The sequence below is a fragment of the Castor canadensis genome, chromosome 12 (assembly GCF_047511655.1).
Source record: "Castor canadensis chromosome 12, mCasCan1.hap1v2, whole genome shotgun sequence".
Classification (NCBI taxonomy): Eukaryota; Metazoa; Chordata; class Mammalia; order Rodentia; family Castoridae; genus Castor; species Castor canadensis.
Genome location: NC_133397.1, coordinates 75,983,617 through 76,000,067, shown reverse-complemented (window position 1 = coordinate 76,000,067; position 16,451 = coordinate 75,983,617). Strand labels below are relative to the sequence as shown.

The 16,451-nt window shown below is 45.8% G+C and overlaps 1 protein-coding gene across 5 annotated transcripts in view; it reads left to right on the top strand.

Annotated features, from left to right (window-relative positions):
* The first annotated feature begins 8,083 nt into the window (after positions 1-8,083).
* The window catches only part of Reep1 (receptor accessory protein 1), a 115,664-nt gene continuing 107,296 nt past the window's right edge, over positions 8,084-16,451 (top strand). For 4 of the 5 annotated variants that reach the window (XM_074050140.1, XM_074050141.1, XM_074050138.1 and 1 more), the window contains exon 1: positions 8,619-8,741. In XM_074050140.1, coding sequence (XP_073906241.1) covers positions 8,710-8,741 — 32 coding nt within the window. In that variant the 5' untranslated portion in view covers positions 8,619-8,709. Of the gene's footprint in view, positions 8,238-8,618; positions 8,742-16,451 lie in introns of those variants that run through there. The other variant, XM_074050139.1, reaches the window with a different exon arrangement.

The window sequence follows — 16,451 nt, the reverse complement described above, 5'->3', positions numbered from 1 at the left end:
ACCACAGAATTTTCAAAATTCAGCAAAATTTTTGGAAAATTTTGCAGTATACGTCAAAGGTCTAAAAATGTACACACTCTAAAATTCAATACCTAGGATCTTATCCTAACAAAATCATTAGGATATATTAAAATATGTATCTATGCTGGGTGCCTGTAATCCTAGCTACTTGGAGGTCAAGATTGGGAGGATCCCAGTTTGAGAGAGGCCAGCCCAAACAGTTCAAGAGACCCCATCTGGGAAATAACCAGAGCAAAATGGACTGTGGCTCAATGGATGAGCCCTGTGTTCAAATCTCAGTCAATAAAAACCCTCAAAACCCCACAATAAGTCAGGCGCCCATGATTTACGCCTGTAACCCTCACTACTCAGGAGGCAGAGATCAGGAGGATGGCAGTTCAAAGCCAGCCCTGGCAAATAGTCCTCGAGGCCCTATCTCGAAAAAACTCTTCACATAAAAGGACTGGTGGAGTGGCTTAAGCTGTAGGCCCTGAGTTCAAGCCCCAGTACTGAAAAAAAAAAAAAAGCTCCATAGCAATAAACTTATTTGGTGGTAAATCATAACTGCACATACAGAAAAAAAAGAGTTCAGAAATAGACTCTGACATAATAAGAAACAATACTGACAGAGATGGCCTTGAAATTAAAGGAGATGATAAAGATTGTTCAACAAGTGTTGATAGGATAATCACTTAACTTGTATTTATAAAATAAATTCCAAGTAGACAGTGAAATCAAAGATATGAAATTAGTATTAAAATCACTTGGGCAGGTGGAGTGGCTCAAGTGATAAGAGGGCCTGCCTAGCAACATGAGGTCCTGAGTTCAAACCCCAATATATTTAAAATAAAAACCCACTACAGTGGAAAACAAGAGGGGATTTTTTAATTTTAAGTTTTCAAAAATTAAGAAGTATGCCAGTGTGTAGGAAAAGGCCTATGTAATCGAATACAATCCCCACAATCCACAAAACTTACATAGCTATGACTATATAAAACTTTGACATAAAAAATAGTATGAACAACGTCTGAGGAAAAAAATGACAAACCAGGAATGACATTTCTTTCGTTTTGTTTTTGGCGGTACTGGGGTTTGAACTCAGGAATGGCATTTCAAAATGAATGATGGACAAAAGCCTCATTTCTCAATATGTAAATGTAAAAGCAAACCAAGAAGAAAGACCAGGGGAAAATATGCTTATAATTACAGAGTTTCCAATAACACATTTAGAAAAATATTTTAAAACAATTTTTACTTAACTTTACTCAGGCATAAGTTACATTTTCAAAATTCAGCAATCTGGGGGCTGGCAGAGTGGCTCAAGCAGTAAGACTGCCTGCCTAGCATGCATAAGGCCCTGGGTTCAAACCCCAGTGCCACCAAAAATAAGTAAATAAAATAAAAATTCACCAATTATGAGTGTAAAGTTTGGTAAGTTTGGTAAATGTATATGGTTAGTAACCACCACCATGACCAGGATATAGAATGTTTTGATCATCCAAAAAGTTCCCTCTTGCCCTTTGTTAGTCAGTCCCCTGCACCCAGCCCTGACATCTGAGAACCACTGATGTTTGATTACTATGGCTTTTCTAGAATTTCCTATAGCTGAAATTATGTTGTATGTGTCTATTCTTTTCATTTCCATATGCTTTTCAGATTCACCCATGTTGTTTCAGATATGAGTAATTTCTTCCTTTGGGTTTTTTTTTTGGTGGTAGTGGGGTTTATACTCAGGGCTTCATGACTGCTAAGGCAAGCGCACTGCCACTTGACCCATGCTCCCAACCATTTTTGCTTTTTTTTGGTTATTTTTCAAGTAAGATCTGGCATTTTTGGCTCGAGGTCAGCCTCTGACTGCAGTCCTCCTACGTATGGCCTCCAGTGATGATATGACAGGTGTGTACTATCATCCCCATCTTATTGCTTGAGATAGGGTCTTTTTTTTAATTATTAATTTATTCATGTGTGCATGCACTGTTTGGGTAATTTCTCCCCCCATTCCCCTCCCCACCCCTTCCTCCTCCCCCCATTCTCCTCCCCTACCTCCTTCCCCCTCCCCCCCCCCCATGAGATAGGGTCTTGGTAACTTTTTTGCTGGGGCTGGACTTGATCCAATCCGTCTCTTGTAATCCTCCTGATCTCTAACTCCCAAGTAGCAGAGATTACAGCTATGGGCCACACACCTGGCTCAGTAATCTATTCCTTTTGATTGCTATGTAGTATTCCATTATTTGGCTATACCACAATGTGTTTATCCATTCACCAGTTGATGAGTATTTGTGTTGCTTCTAGTTTGGGGCTATTATGAATAAAGCTGCTAGGAATAAATTTATGTAGACATGTACTTTCATTTGTCTTGCGTGAATATCTAGTGGGTGGGATTTCTAAATCTTGATTTGCATCCCCACCCACTGTGTTACTCACCTTTCTGTACCTGTGACAAATATCTGAGAGAATCAATGTATGAAGAGAAAATGTTTATTTTGGTCCACAGTGTTGGATGTTTCAGTTCATGATTGATTGGCCCTTGTACCAAAGCAGCTTATTATGGCGATGTGAATGGCAAAGCAAAGCCACTCATCTCATGCCAGGAGGCAAAGAGAGGAGCAAGTGGGGTAGGACTGCACTATTCCCTGCATGCACCTGGCTCCAATGAACTGAAGACCTCATACAAGGCCCCACCTCTTACAGGTTCCACTGCATTCCCATAGCACTGAGCTGAAGAGAAAGTCTTTACCTCGTGGGCCTTTGGGTTACATTCAAGATCCCAGCAAGGACTCAGGTGGCTCATGCCTGTAATCCTAGCTACTCAGGAGGCAGAGATCAGTTCGAAGCTTCATAGTTCGAAGCCAGCTCAGGCAGATGGTTTGTAAGACCCTATATGGGGGAAAAAAAAATCACAAAAATGGCTGATGGAGGGGCTCAAGTGGTAGAGTGCCTGCCTAGCAAGTGTGAAGCCCTGAATTCAAACCCCAGTACTGCAAAAAATTTTAAAAAGATCCCAATTATAGCACCCACCAGCTGTTTATGAGAGTTCCATTTGTTACACATCCTTGCCAAAACATGGCATGGTCACTCTGCTTTGTTTTCTTTAGGGGATTATTTTTTTGAGACAGGGTCTCCAATATAGACCAGACTGGCCTTGAACTTGCAGCTCTCCTTCCTCAGTCTCCCATGACAGATGTGCACCACCATGTCATGCCCATCTGGTCAGTCTTTTTTAATTTTAGCCATTCTGACTGGTGCGTAGTGATAACTTGTGGTTCAGTTTGTATTTCCCTAATTAACAACCATGTTTAGCTTTTTGTTTTTGTAATTTGTATTTTTCTTGGTGAAATGAGTCAGTCATCTTTGAATGTCGGATGATTTTTGTTGGTAAGTTATACATTTTTTAGTCCATTATCTTAGCCCATATTCACAACAGAATACTACAGACTGGGTGATTTATTTATTTATAGTTGGAATGATGTATTTATTTTGCTTTTCTTTTTCAGACTGGGACATTTATGAAGAAAAGAAATGAAAGCCAGGAGCCAGATGTTTCATGCCATTTATAATCCTAGCTACTCAGGAGGCAGCCCAGGTGGATAGTTGTCAAGATCCTGTCTTGACAATATCCAACACAAAACAGGGCTGGAGTGGCTCAAGTGGTAGGGTGCCTGCCTAGCAAGCATGAGTCCTGAGTTCAAACTGTAGTATTGCCGGGGGGCGGGGGGACAAGAAATGAACGGCCACATCTGGTAAGGGTTTTCATGCGACATAATGATCACACAAAGTGAGAGAGCAAGAGAAAGCCCAGGGAGCCAAACTCGCTTTTGTAACAACTAACTTGGGACAACCAGTGATATTTGCCTTCATCCTATACACTCCTAAAGGCCCCACCTCCCAATGCACTCACATCCGTAATTAAATTTCTATGTGAATTTTGCAGGGGACAATCAACCACAGCAGACTTGTGAGCTTTTTTATTTTTATTTGTTTTTCGGTGGCATTGGGGTTTGACACAGGGCTTCACACTTGCTAGGCAAGTGTTCTACCACTTGAGCCTCTCTGCCAGCTCCCTTTTAAAGTTTTCTTTAAAACTTTATTTTATTGGGTGTACGATTTGGTTGTTGCTTGGGATCAGTTTGATTTTGGGGGACTTCGTTTTAAATTTTGTTAAGGCAGACCCACATTGGTGATTCGTTTAGGACTAATTTAGTCCTTTTACTAAGATGGTAACCTTCTCGGCAATGCTTCGTGTTCAGAAGTTTCTTTGTTTTGGCTGGGATGAGGACAAACTCCTTGCAGCCCCAAGTGACCTCCAGGGATTATTTGGCATACTCCTTCTTGGTGTTCTTCCCCAGATCAGAGAATTTCACCCCATGCATGCTCAGGACAGTATCCAGCTTAAGACTTGAAGTTATTCCATCTGCAGCACTCTCTCTCTCTCTCTCTCTCTCTCTCTCTCTCTCTCTATCTCTCTGATACTCTGCTCCACAAGTTAGAGACTTCAGCTTCTCTGAACTCTGATCTCTGTATCCTATATTCTGTGAAACTTCTGGGCTCTGGGTTCTCCGTTCCTATAGTAATACTTGGAAAGTATTTTGAGACAGTTAACTAGGACAATTATAAAATTTACCTTCTACTCAAGAGGCAGAAATTAGGAAGAGTAAGATTCAAGGCCAGCCTGGGCAAAAATGTTAGTGAGACCTCATCTCAAATAATAAGCCCAGCATGGTGGTTCCTCTCTGTGATCCCAGTTATTCAGGAGGCCTATGTAGGAGGATCACAGTCCAGGCTGGCCTGGGGCAAAAACTCTTGACTCTACCTGAAAAATAACTAAGGCAAAAAAGGAGTGGGTGTGTGGCTCAGTGGGATAGTGCCTGCCTACAAAGTATGAGGCCCTGAGTTCTAATTTTAGTACCGCCAAAAACAAACAGACAAACCAGTACCACCAGAAACAAAACAAAAAAAACTCACTTTGATTCTTTTCTCATCACAGGCCTGCACTGCCTGTTTACCTATGCTTTAAAATCTTTTTTTTTTTTTCCTGGCTTTTTAGTTGTTTACAATGGGAGGAGATTTCCTACAGCAGTTAATGCTTCATGAAAGGGGAAGTCTGTTTTTCCTATTTTCAATTTAAACTGTACTAAGGGAAGACTTTGGCCCAGCTTCTGCCTAGTGATCACCCATGAACCAATCAAGGTAGTAAAGACATATGAGTAAAATCACAATTTCTAAGGTTGGAGGTTGGAATGTGGGAGAATGATTCTCTAATAAAAAAAAAAATGAGGAGCTGTGTCAGAAGAAAGGGGAAGGGGATGGGATAAAAGCAAAGATGAGGCATCCACTGGAACCACAGTTCAAATGATGACTTCAAAGAGAAACCAGCTGATAGAGCTGTAAGAGTTCCATTGTCTAGAAAGCTGAGTTCCTTCCTTGGCCTGTGTTTTCCAGTGTCAAGGACACACTGGAGGATGTCCAGGATGGAGATTCATCATGTATAACAGTTACACTGAAAGAGATAGAATGCCATGAAAAGTAACTTTCCTCTCTCCCTTGGTTCTCCTCCTCTGCCCCTCAGTCCTGTTCCATGGAACAAGTTCTTCCCCTTCTCTTGAGTGAAATCTGAGCTTGGGCTGGCTAGTTTTCTGGTCCATGCCTCCAGACCTCCAGGCATTCTGACCCCACGAATTGTTTTATTTGGGTAAAATGCCCAATTTAGTGCAACAGTCAAACCTGAGATTCCATTTGTAGGAATGCTTCAGGGGGAAAAGAGCATGGGGTCTGAGTCTCTATTTTCCCACCAAGAAGATATCTTTGAACCACAATATTCCACCTCCTCCATCCTCAAGATGGCTAACGGTGTTCTTTTCTGACCTCTCCAGAGTGCGGGATAGGAGCAGGGAGGGGAGAGAGGGAGGTCCTCCTTGTGTGGTACTGTCCTGCTCTGACTTTGGGGTTCTCTTGGCTTTGAATATTCTGAGCTTCTTCCTGTGGGGAACTTGTTTTAACTATATCACTTCCAGTGAAGTGTTGTGAGGCCAGACACAGATAAGAAAGAAACTAGAAGACAGGTGTAGTGGCTTACACTTGTAATCCTCAGCTATGAGGGAGGGATAGGTAGGAAGATTGTGATCCAAGGCCGGCCAGTCCAAGGTCCAAATTCGAGACCCTTCCTGAAAAATAACTAAAGCTGAACAGGACTGAAGGCATAGCTCAAGTAGTAGAACACATGGCCGGCCTAGCAAGCGCAAGGGCCTAAATTCAAACCCCAGTATACCATGGGGGGAGAGAGAGAGAGAGAGAGAGAGAGAGAAAGAGAGAGAGAGAGGAGCTAGAAAAACTTTTACAGTTTTGTAGTTTTGTTTTACTCCCCGTTCCCTGGGAAGAGAGCAGGGCCACTCAGGAAAAACACCAGGGCCTGTCACAAGATAGAAAGAGAGAAACTGTGGTGAATATCTTCATTGAGATTTCTTTTCTTTTTTGGGGGGGGAACTCAGCGCCTACACTTTGAGCCACTCCACCAGCCCTTTTTTGTGAAGGTATTTTTTGAGACAGGGTCACAAACTATTTACCCAGACTGGCTTCAAACTGCAATCCTCCTGATCTCTGTCTCCTGAGTAGCTAGGATTATAGGCAGAAGTTACCAGCACCCAGATCATTGAGGTTTCTGAGGGAAGAAAAGGGTGAGGCAGGGCAAGCAGGTTTAGGATTGGCTAATTTGAATAATTTCAGTGAGTTCTGGGATTTAGAGGCATGGTGAGTCCTGGGGTATATGTCATCTCCTTTCTGGTCATCTCATACCTGGTCCTGGGGCAGTTAGGGTGGGTGTGCAGTGACCTGGAGTGTGAAAACCTAAAAAGAAAAGTGGTTGGGGTGGGAGTTCATAAATTGCCCAAGAAAAGAACTGACCAGCCTCCAGCCAGGGCCTTAAGTGAGTCAAAACAGCATTTAAAAATCTTATTTTATTCCAGTAGTCCCAACTACTTGAGAGGCAGAGACAGAAGGATCACTGTTGGAGGCTAGCCAGGGCAAAAGTTAGCTAGACCTTATCTCAAAAACAAGCTGGGTTTGCCAGCATACACCTGTAATTCCAGCTACTTGGGAAGCAGAGGTAGGAGGATTGATGTCCCAGATTGGCTGTGTTAGACACTATCTAAAAAACTAAAAGCAAAAGGACTATATGGGGTGTAGGGCGGGGGGAGGGCACCCTTGAATTTAATCCACAGTACTGGAGTAGGGAGAAACTGTATTACAGACATTTTATGGGTTCTTTGAACACGTCTCATCACAGAGGATGTCTCTCCTGCAGTTCCTTTGTTGTCACTAAGGTCTTGTCTTCTGCCTGTATCTGGCACACGTGCACATAAGCATTCTTCATTTGAAGGTACTGCCTTTCCCGCCTCTGTGTGCCATGGTCTGAGGTGGGTCAACTTGCCTCTGCAAGGAAGCCAAGCTAGGCCTGTCCTTGCTTCTCACATCTGACATTGAGTTCTACATGACATGAGCATCAGCCAAGAAGAATAGGGCGCTGAGAGAACGCCACAGAGGAATGAGGCTTCTAGAGGGTGGGAGAGCAGTATCAGAGCCAATGGAAAGACAAGGCTCTCCAGTGTAACAGAAAAAAGTGCTAGGCAGGTCCATTATTGGGGTGAACAAAGGGCACCATAAAATTCAGCAATCAAGATAAATACTTTTTAATGCAAGTGTGTGGGGCTTTTTGTTTTTTTCCTTTGATAATGGGGTTTGAACTCAGGCCTACACATTGAGCCACTTCACCAGCCCTTTATTTTTCCAGATAGCGTCTCATGGAACTATTTCCCCAGGCTGCCTTCCAACCACGATCCTGATCTCTGCTTCCTAAGTAGCTAGACGCCCCCGGTGCCTAGCTTAATGCAGTGTTTTAAACTACATTTCAGTGTTTGTATTGGGTGCACAATTTCCCTTTTGCCGAAGACTCCATATAGCTCAGGATATGCTGCTATGGAACAGAAGCTTCCAGGTCTCTTAGCCCTTTGGTTGAAGCTTGAAGTCAGATCAAACCAAGGCATTAGGTGAGGCATGCAATGAACAGACGGAGGAGGGGAGACGACACGGAAAAGTCCAAGATGCTGCAGGGAAAAAAGCTAGAGGAGTATGTGGGAACGATGATCCTGTAGGGCCTCTGTAGAACCATCAGTAGGGAGACGTGCTTAGGTTGGATTCTTCTGCAGTAAAGAGGGATGAATTGAAGAAGTCAGGTCAGGATACAGGTACGTATTTTATGAGGCTGGCGCATTTTCTAAGTAAGGGATGACAGAATTCCATCTCGACAGGTGTAGACGGGTTCCCAAAGTTCATGTCCGGACCTCAGTGCCCACTGTAGCACGGAGGATGGGGGCTGCATCACCGCAGGGTTCCATTCCAGGGGTGGGTGCACCACGGCGCGTGAAGGACCCGCCCGAATTCCGCCCACGGCTGGGGCAAGCAAGGCGGGGCGGGTCCCTCCGGTGCGCTCACCCGCCTGCCGCCCAATCGCCGCGGGCTCGCGGAGCCCCAGGGGGCTGGGGCCGCCGCCGGAACGTGCCGCGGCTGCGCCGACGCGCGATCGCGGGGCTGGGCGGCGGGCGCGCTCAGTCTGGCGGCGGCGGCCGTGCGCGGACAGACGTGCCGGGAGCGCCGCACCTCCCGCAGCCCAGCCGCGCCGCGCCGCCCGGGCTGTGCCCGCCCGCCTGCCTGCCCGCCATGGTGTCATGGATCATCTCCAGGCTGGTGGTGTAAGTGGCCTTCTTTCCCGCGTCCCTCCGTCCCCTCCTTCCCCGCCCCTGGCCCCCGGTCCCCGGGCTGTGAGCCCCTGCAGCGCCCGGCCCCAGTGGCTCGGGCTATTAATATCCCGCGATCGCTAAATTTAGCAGGTACAGTAGCTGCTGAGGACGCCTGCGAGCCGGCGGGCGGGTGGCCGGCCGGGCGGCGCGGGACGCGCGCTGCTGCCGCCTCGGGGGTCGCCACGCGCGCAGGCGGAGGCCGGGCCGGAGTACCGGGTACCCGCGGGCGGAGCTGGGGCGCAACGGGGCACCGCTGGGGACTGCGTCTTGCTTGTCCCGTGCCGCTTTGTTCCCCTGGTGGAGTGGATTTGCAGAGGCCGGGAATGGGTGCGCCGCGGGGACATGCATGTCTCTCCTTTGGGAGAATGCTGGGGTGGTCCGTCGCCGCCCCCGGCTTGCCACGCTATTGTCAGGTGAAAATGACAGACCGATCCAGACAGGCGAGCTGCCTGGAGGGGTCATCGCGGAGATCAGTGTAGAGATGGAGGCGGAGCTCCCTGAGGTTGAAAAAATACTCCTTTTTAGGTTTCTTAAATCGACAGCGGCACAGGCCGGTGGGACTTTGGAGGACGCGTATGAATCATGGAATAGATGCCTTCCTTCCCAACGTCTGATGCCTTTTGCAGGGATTTGAGAGACAGAGGCAGGCATCTTGAGGAATGCACGGGAAATTTCCAAGTGACAGCTCCCAGGGCGGTGGCGATGACACCTCCCAGGCCATGCAGGAGAGCAGAGTCATCTGGGGTGAGGCCTGTGAAGACCTTGGGGATGGGCGTGGGGGACGTTTTTTGACTTCCAAGCTCCTCTCCGACCTCACTTGGGGAGGATGGATTTGCCACCTGCCCAGGGGAGCTAGGACTAAAATGAGTCTGGGGAGGCTGACGTGAGGAACACGTGCCTTGGCCTTTTCTTTGTCTGAGAAAGAGGGGCTCTGGATTCCCCTTGATTGTGCAGCATCACTCCCCGTGTTTGGCACATCTCTCATCTTTCCTTCTGATTTTCAAAGAAGCAGCGAGGGCCAACCTTCTGAAGTCCTCGGCATTGTCTCTCAGCCACCCTTCTGGGCTTTCCTCCCGAAGTCATCATCTGCGCCTCTCAGTCCCCAGTCGTGCCATCATCAAGGTCTCTCCACAGCTGTTGCCAACTGCTGGGGGTCTGCGCTGTACCTTGGGGTGGCATGTTAAATATTTAGGAGACTTCTGCAGGGAGAGCTGGCATGAATGACACAGGGAAGTGGCTGGCACGCCTTGCCACGCCTCATGCCTGACTGAAGCCTGGCTTGCCTTTCGGGTGGTATTTTCTCTCCTGTAATCTCTGAATTTGCCAGAAGCTTCTGAAGGACCCTCAGGGTAGGGCAGGAGAGCTTAGTTGGTCTGGGTGGCGGGTTCTTTCTATAGGTTCTACTGGGTTGGGAGTGAGGATGTCAATTGACCATCTTTAGTTTTATCAGGCCCTCCCCCTTTCTGTAAAAGGCAGCTGAAGGGGGTGTAAAGGAGATAGAGGAGAGACATGAGACATATGTTTGGGGTCTCAGCAACTTTCTAAAACACCACGTCTTGCACAACTGGGACTTCAAAGAACTTACGTGACCATGAGAATTGCCCCTCAGGACTAGAGGAGTGTCTCAAGCCCAAGAGCACCTGCCTAGCAAGGGCAAGGCCCTGAGTTCAAAACCCAGTACTGCCAAAAAAAAAAAAAGAGAGAGAGAGAACTGACCCTCAGGTCAGCTCAGTCCTCCTGAGCCCAGGGTAGAGTTGATGACATTTGGGGGCTTTGGAGCCACTGTCAACTCCAAAAGGTCCCTAATAATAATAATATAATTCACTATATAAACTTTATAAACCCAACATGAATTATTAACACCGCTTTAGTAAGCAACATCTGTGTCATATAAACAAGGCCTGTTCATTATAGGATAATTAGAAAATAGAGAAAAATCAACTGGAAATCATCCACTTTATTGCCACACAGAGACAATTTGTAATTTTGGGGGTATATTCTTTTTTAAGAAGTTTTCATATAGACATATGTATGCACATATATTTATATTTACAATTCAAGGAATTTTTTTTTTTTTTTGCAGTACTGGGGTTTGAATGGGGTTTAACTCAGGGCCTATACCTTGAGCCACTTCACTAATCTTTTTTTTTGTGAAGGGTTTTTTTCCAAGAGGGTCTCATGAACTATTTGACTGGGCTGGCTTGGAACTGTGATCCTCCTGATCTCTGCCTACTGAGTAGCTAGGATTACAGGCGTGAGCCACCAGCACTCTGCTCAAGGTTTTATTGATTCAGCCCAATTTTCACAAACCTAGAGGAACAAATTATGAAGGTGGAGGAATATTGTGTTTGGAATCAGAAAACTCATAGTTGAAATCCCAGTTCTGCCTCTTGTCAGCAGATTCTAGTCCACAGCCCAGATCATTAAGGATCTTTGTTCATAAGCTAGTTAACTTCCTGTTGCTGTTGCAAAGATTTCAATGACATGTGATATATGAATTACCAAGCACCATGGAGAGCACTGAATCAACGTGATTCCCTCCTTCTGTGCTCCCTGGGTTTTCTGCAAGACAGTATAAGAGCTAGGGAAAGGGGCTCTCAGACTTAACCCACTCCTGCAGTTTTCCAGCTGAGTTCTCTGAGGACCACCCAGCCTGCGTGGGCTCTGGGTTCCCCAGTCCTGAGCTGCTCCCTTGGTTTGTTTTATATATTGGGATTGTAGATAAAATACAATTTGGAAAATAAATAAGTTTTACTGCTAATAAAAACCACTGCTGTAGTCCTCCCCCACATCTTTAACTGCAGAAAGAATGTGTCTTACTCAAGGACACAGATAAACTGGTGAAGGAAACAGGTTCTGAACTTCTGGTCCAATGTTCTTTCCATCTTTAAGCGTCTCTGACAATTGTAGTGAATCCATTTCTTTCAGGTTCCCAAGCCCTATGATATGAGAGCACCCTATGATTTTGTCCATAAGTCTGGTTTCCTGTAAGTAGTCTTTAGGGTGTTTGTAAGCCTGTGTAGCATCAAAGAACATTAAAGAAAGACCCATCACTGTGTTTTGAGGATGGAGAGGGAGTGTCTTCCTGTCTTTGTGGTCCCAGGCATCCAGAGGCATTTAAAACAAGATAATGGGATCCAGGGACAGCCAGCCTGTGCTTACGGATGTCTGTGCTGCCATTGGCTAGTGAGTGTTTTAGGAGTAGTGACTGTGGGTTGTCTCCCTCTCCAGCTCCTTACCCCTCTTCCAAGGCACTTCTGTTGAAGTACCTGGTCCACTCAGTAAAGGTTGGTTTTGTTGAAGGAAATCCAAGGCTCTGGGAAGCCAGCCAGTGCTGGTCCCTGGCATCACGTCAGGCTCATGCCCACTGGGCAAAGCATGTCAAGTGAGCATCAGTGACTTCTCTCTTGCCAGTCTTCTTCCTCCCAACTCCCTTGGCTCAGCCTGGGAGAGGAATTAGGAAAGAAAGAGTGCAGGAGTAAGAGGGACCTTGTTAGACAGAACCCTCTTGGCTCTGCAAGAGCTTGCTTGTCTCTTTGTAAGTGTTGTTTTCCCCTCTTTACAGTCAGCTCAAGGCCTAAGCACAAATGAATTTCACGCTAGGGAGAATATGCTCATGGGTGCCCTGGTGGAGGGAGAACACAGAGGTTGCTCTGTGACTTCTTGGGAGAATGTGCCATTTTGAAGCATTTATTTCAAGGATCAAGTGTTAACCCATTGTCTCTGGACAGAATTTTGGCCAAGGTCCAGAGTGTTTGATGAATGGATCCAGCACTTCCCACCCGTTCCATAGTCAGTGGTCTGAATTCATTGAAAATTTCTGAGTAATTGATGGCTGTACAGAAAAAAAAAAATTTCCACACTGCACATCTTTGAAGATCACTTTTTTTTTTCCCCAGTGCTGGGGATTGAACCCAGGTCCTTGCACACACTGGGTAAATGCTCTACCCCTGTGCTCTAGCCCCATTTACAAATCTTTTAAAAATGTTAGTTTGAAGAAAGTACAGTTTTAGTTTAATGGCTGAAGAGCTGGCTAAATCCCAGAAGTGGGATTTGGCGCATGGCGTCTGTTCATTCTGGGTCAGGGATGTAAAAGTGGAGACTGGAAGGAATGTGGATTGTCCTCAAGATGTTCCCTACTGTTGCAAAACAAATGGAAAAAGAAAGAGACCATAAATCCTTAAACATAAGCTTGCCTTTCTTTGGGGCCTGCTTTTAAAAAGTGGAATGCAGGAAGATGACCCAGTTAATAGAGGGTTCAGGTTAGTTGAGGATTTATTTCCTGGCACTGGCTTGTGGTACATTGTAGTTGCTGGGTAAATGTTTCAATCAAATTGTGAGACGAAAGATGTTGGGTTAGAAGTGAGCATGCGTGGATTCCAATCCTGGCAGTATTATCAGAGTCCTAAGGGCAGCTCACACCCACCCAACTACCCTGGGGCCCTAACTTCCTATCTGAGAGACCAGGTGTTGGTCAGGTCACCTGGGAGGTCCTAATAGCATCAAGAGTCCACTCTTGGACTCTTCCTCAAGACCACTTCCTTCCCCACCTAGCCTCAGTGCACCCCATTTATTTGTAAGCAGGAGAAGTACCCTCAAGGAAGTGAAAAATACCAGCTTAGATTTTTGCTGCTGCTCAACTGCCCTGTGTCTTTACTTACTAATCCGGCCTGCCTGCTGGGAAGTAGCTTTTGTGAGCTTCTCCCCACTGTGTCTTATTTGGGGTTAGCTGACAAGTGAGGGTCTCACCTGGTTATTACTGGGTCAGTCCCTCCTTCCTTCTGAAAAGAATCTTCTTCTTTGGAGGATGTATTATTTGGGGGTGAAAGAGCCCTGGGGAGCTAGAGGAAGGGGGAGATAAGCCTTCTTTAACCATCTTGTGAGGCTGCCATTTTGATGTATGTGTGTGTGTGTGTGTGTGTGTGTGTGTCCAGGAGAACTATAGAGCTGGGGAAGGGGAGGGCTTGGCAGTGCAAGCACATGGCACTTTTGGATTTTACTGCCAAGAATTAGCCTCACACATGCCCCACTAGTTACCAAGCTAAAGGGGTTTGCATTTGAGTCTGAAAATGTCTTTCTCTTAATTCTGAGCCTTAAGAGGCCCTGAGGGATTGGAAGATAGGTAGTTATATACATATTATTTGTTCTGAACTTTCACATCTCATCTGTATTCATACAGGAGTATGTTTTCTTTTTTAGTCACACCCAGGGTCTTTCCTGGGAATATGGAGAAAGGGAACTAGAAAGGGCCAAATATTTGGCACACAGTTGGGATGTTGGTGGAAAAATACTTTTTTACTTTATTTCTTATTTTTGTAGTGCTGGGGATTAACTCCCACCTCCTGGTGGCTTGAGACAACAAAGGTTTGTTTCTGACTTGATGGCTGTCTGTTCATGGTAGTTGGCGGGGCCACTCGGCTCACCATAAGCTCTCAAAGTCCCAGGCTAATGCTGTCTCCTGTCTCGTAGGGTGGTATCATTGTCACAGAAGACATGAGGGTTGACTACAGTAGGAGAGAGAAACGGAGTCATACACTGGCTCTTAAGTACCTCCATCTGGAAGTGATAAGAGGTCACATTTTATTAGCTAAGGCTGAATTCAAGTAGTAGAGAATTACATTCCTCCCTCAACACCTATGAACAGCCCTAATAACTACCATATATGTTGAATAAATGACTCATAATCAGCTTTTTAAAAACTCTAAAAATGTCCTTGGTATAAATGGAATTGACTTTCCTAGCTGGGAGAATCCTAACACATTCTTTCACCCTTTTACATTAGCAATATCTCTCTTGCCAGGTGCCTGTGGCTCATGCCTATAATCCTAGCTACTCAGGGGGCAGAGAGCACAAGGATTGTGGTTCAAAGCCAGCCCTGGGCAAATAGTTCGTGAGACCCTGTCTCGAAAAAACCCATTATAAAAATGGGCTGGTGGAGTGGCTTGAGGTATAGGCCTTGAGTTCAAGTCCCAATAAGAAATAGCTCTCTTACTTTCTTTTTATTTCCTTTTCTTTGTTCTGCTTATCAGTCAAAAAGGGAAGTCTTAAGTTTGAGGAGAAATTAGGGACTATAGAACCATGCCATTCCACGGCTAGCGCACTGGGCGGTGCCCTGTGATTTCCATATGTTCCTTCCCCATATGTGTCTCCAGCTATTCTCTTCCATGAAGCCTTCCTTGCATCCACTAACTGAGGAACGTTTTCTGTTTTTCTGGGTCCTCAGAGTGGTATTGTTATTTTGTACCTCGTGATACTGCGGTTTGTGCATTTACTGCCCCTTAAAGACCATGTCTGGCCAAACACCGGTGGTGCATGCCTGTAATCCTAGCTAATTAGGAAGCAGAGATCAGGAGGATCACAGTTCAAAGCCAGCCCTGGGCAAATAGTTCAAGAGACCTTATCTTGAAAAAACGCATCACAAAAAAAAAAAAAACAGGGCTGGCAGAGTGGCTCAAGGAAGAAGAGCGTCTCCCTAGCAAGCGTGAGGCCCTGAGTTCAAACTCCAGTTTGAAATAAAATAAGACCTTGTCTTTTTCTTCATCTCCCTCATAGCTCTTCATGTGCAGTAGGTGCCTAATAAGTGCATGTTGGATCATGAAGAGTTAGGACCTCTCTATTCAAAGAGCCATGGGCATCCCTGGAGTAGTTGAGAATGCAGATTTCTAGGCCCCACCCAAACCTAATGAATCTGCATTTTAACAAGATCCCCAGAAAGCTTGAGAAGTCAGAAGATGGGGTACATTGTCTCCTCTATGAAGAGAAATTGACTTGCCTTCAGTTCCCCTTATTGACCGGAGAGCTGGGATTTAATTCCAAATTATCAGTTCATTCTAGATGCTGGTCCATCCTTTCTGGTTCTGACAGATTCAAACCCTTTTTGAGTCCCGAATGGCACAATTGGATTCCACCAACCTAGTGCTCAGCCAAGAACCTTTCGCAGATGTGCTGCCTAACTGTGATCAGGCAAAATCTTGATTTGTCACCACTGCGGTTTAAGACTGGCAAGGCAATGTCTGACATACAGAGTGTCAGGCTGAGGGGGGAATAGACACAACCTGCCTGGAGAAAGACCCTGGTGAGACATGGCCAGCTGATACTGGAGGGTCACAGTGGATTTCCAAGAACATGAAAGGACTTTTTCTCATGAGCACATGAGGCTCAGAACCACCAGTCCACCGGTGTCTTTCCTGAGGAGGTTGTAAGATCCCCTGGGATCTTTGAACACTTCTGGCCAGGCCTCGTGCTGTGCAATCCTCTTAGGAAGTCCTCATAGCTCTCCCTTCAAAAGAATCCCCCCTCCAAACATGACTCCCACCTCCATTCCCACCATTAGTGATGCAGCTGAAGGGGCTTTCACCAGAACCCATGCCATACTGTTTGGACTTTCAGCCTCCAAAACTGTAAGCCAAATAAGCCTCTTTTTTTTTTTTTTTTTATAAAGTTCGCTTACCATAGGCAATTCATTTTGGTAATAGAAAACGGACTAATACAAAATGTAAGAGAAGTTATTTCTTTTCCCTATTGTTTAAAAACTTCCTCTCCATTCGCTTTGATCATATGAAGAGCCAAATTCAAACTGCTTGTCATTCTCAACAGCGCTCAACATGGCGTGGTTCTTGCCACACTCTGGCCCGGCTGTCGATTGCTCTTCCTCTTCTTACT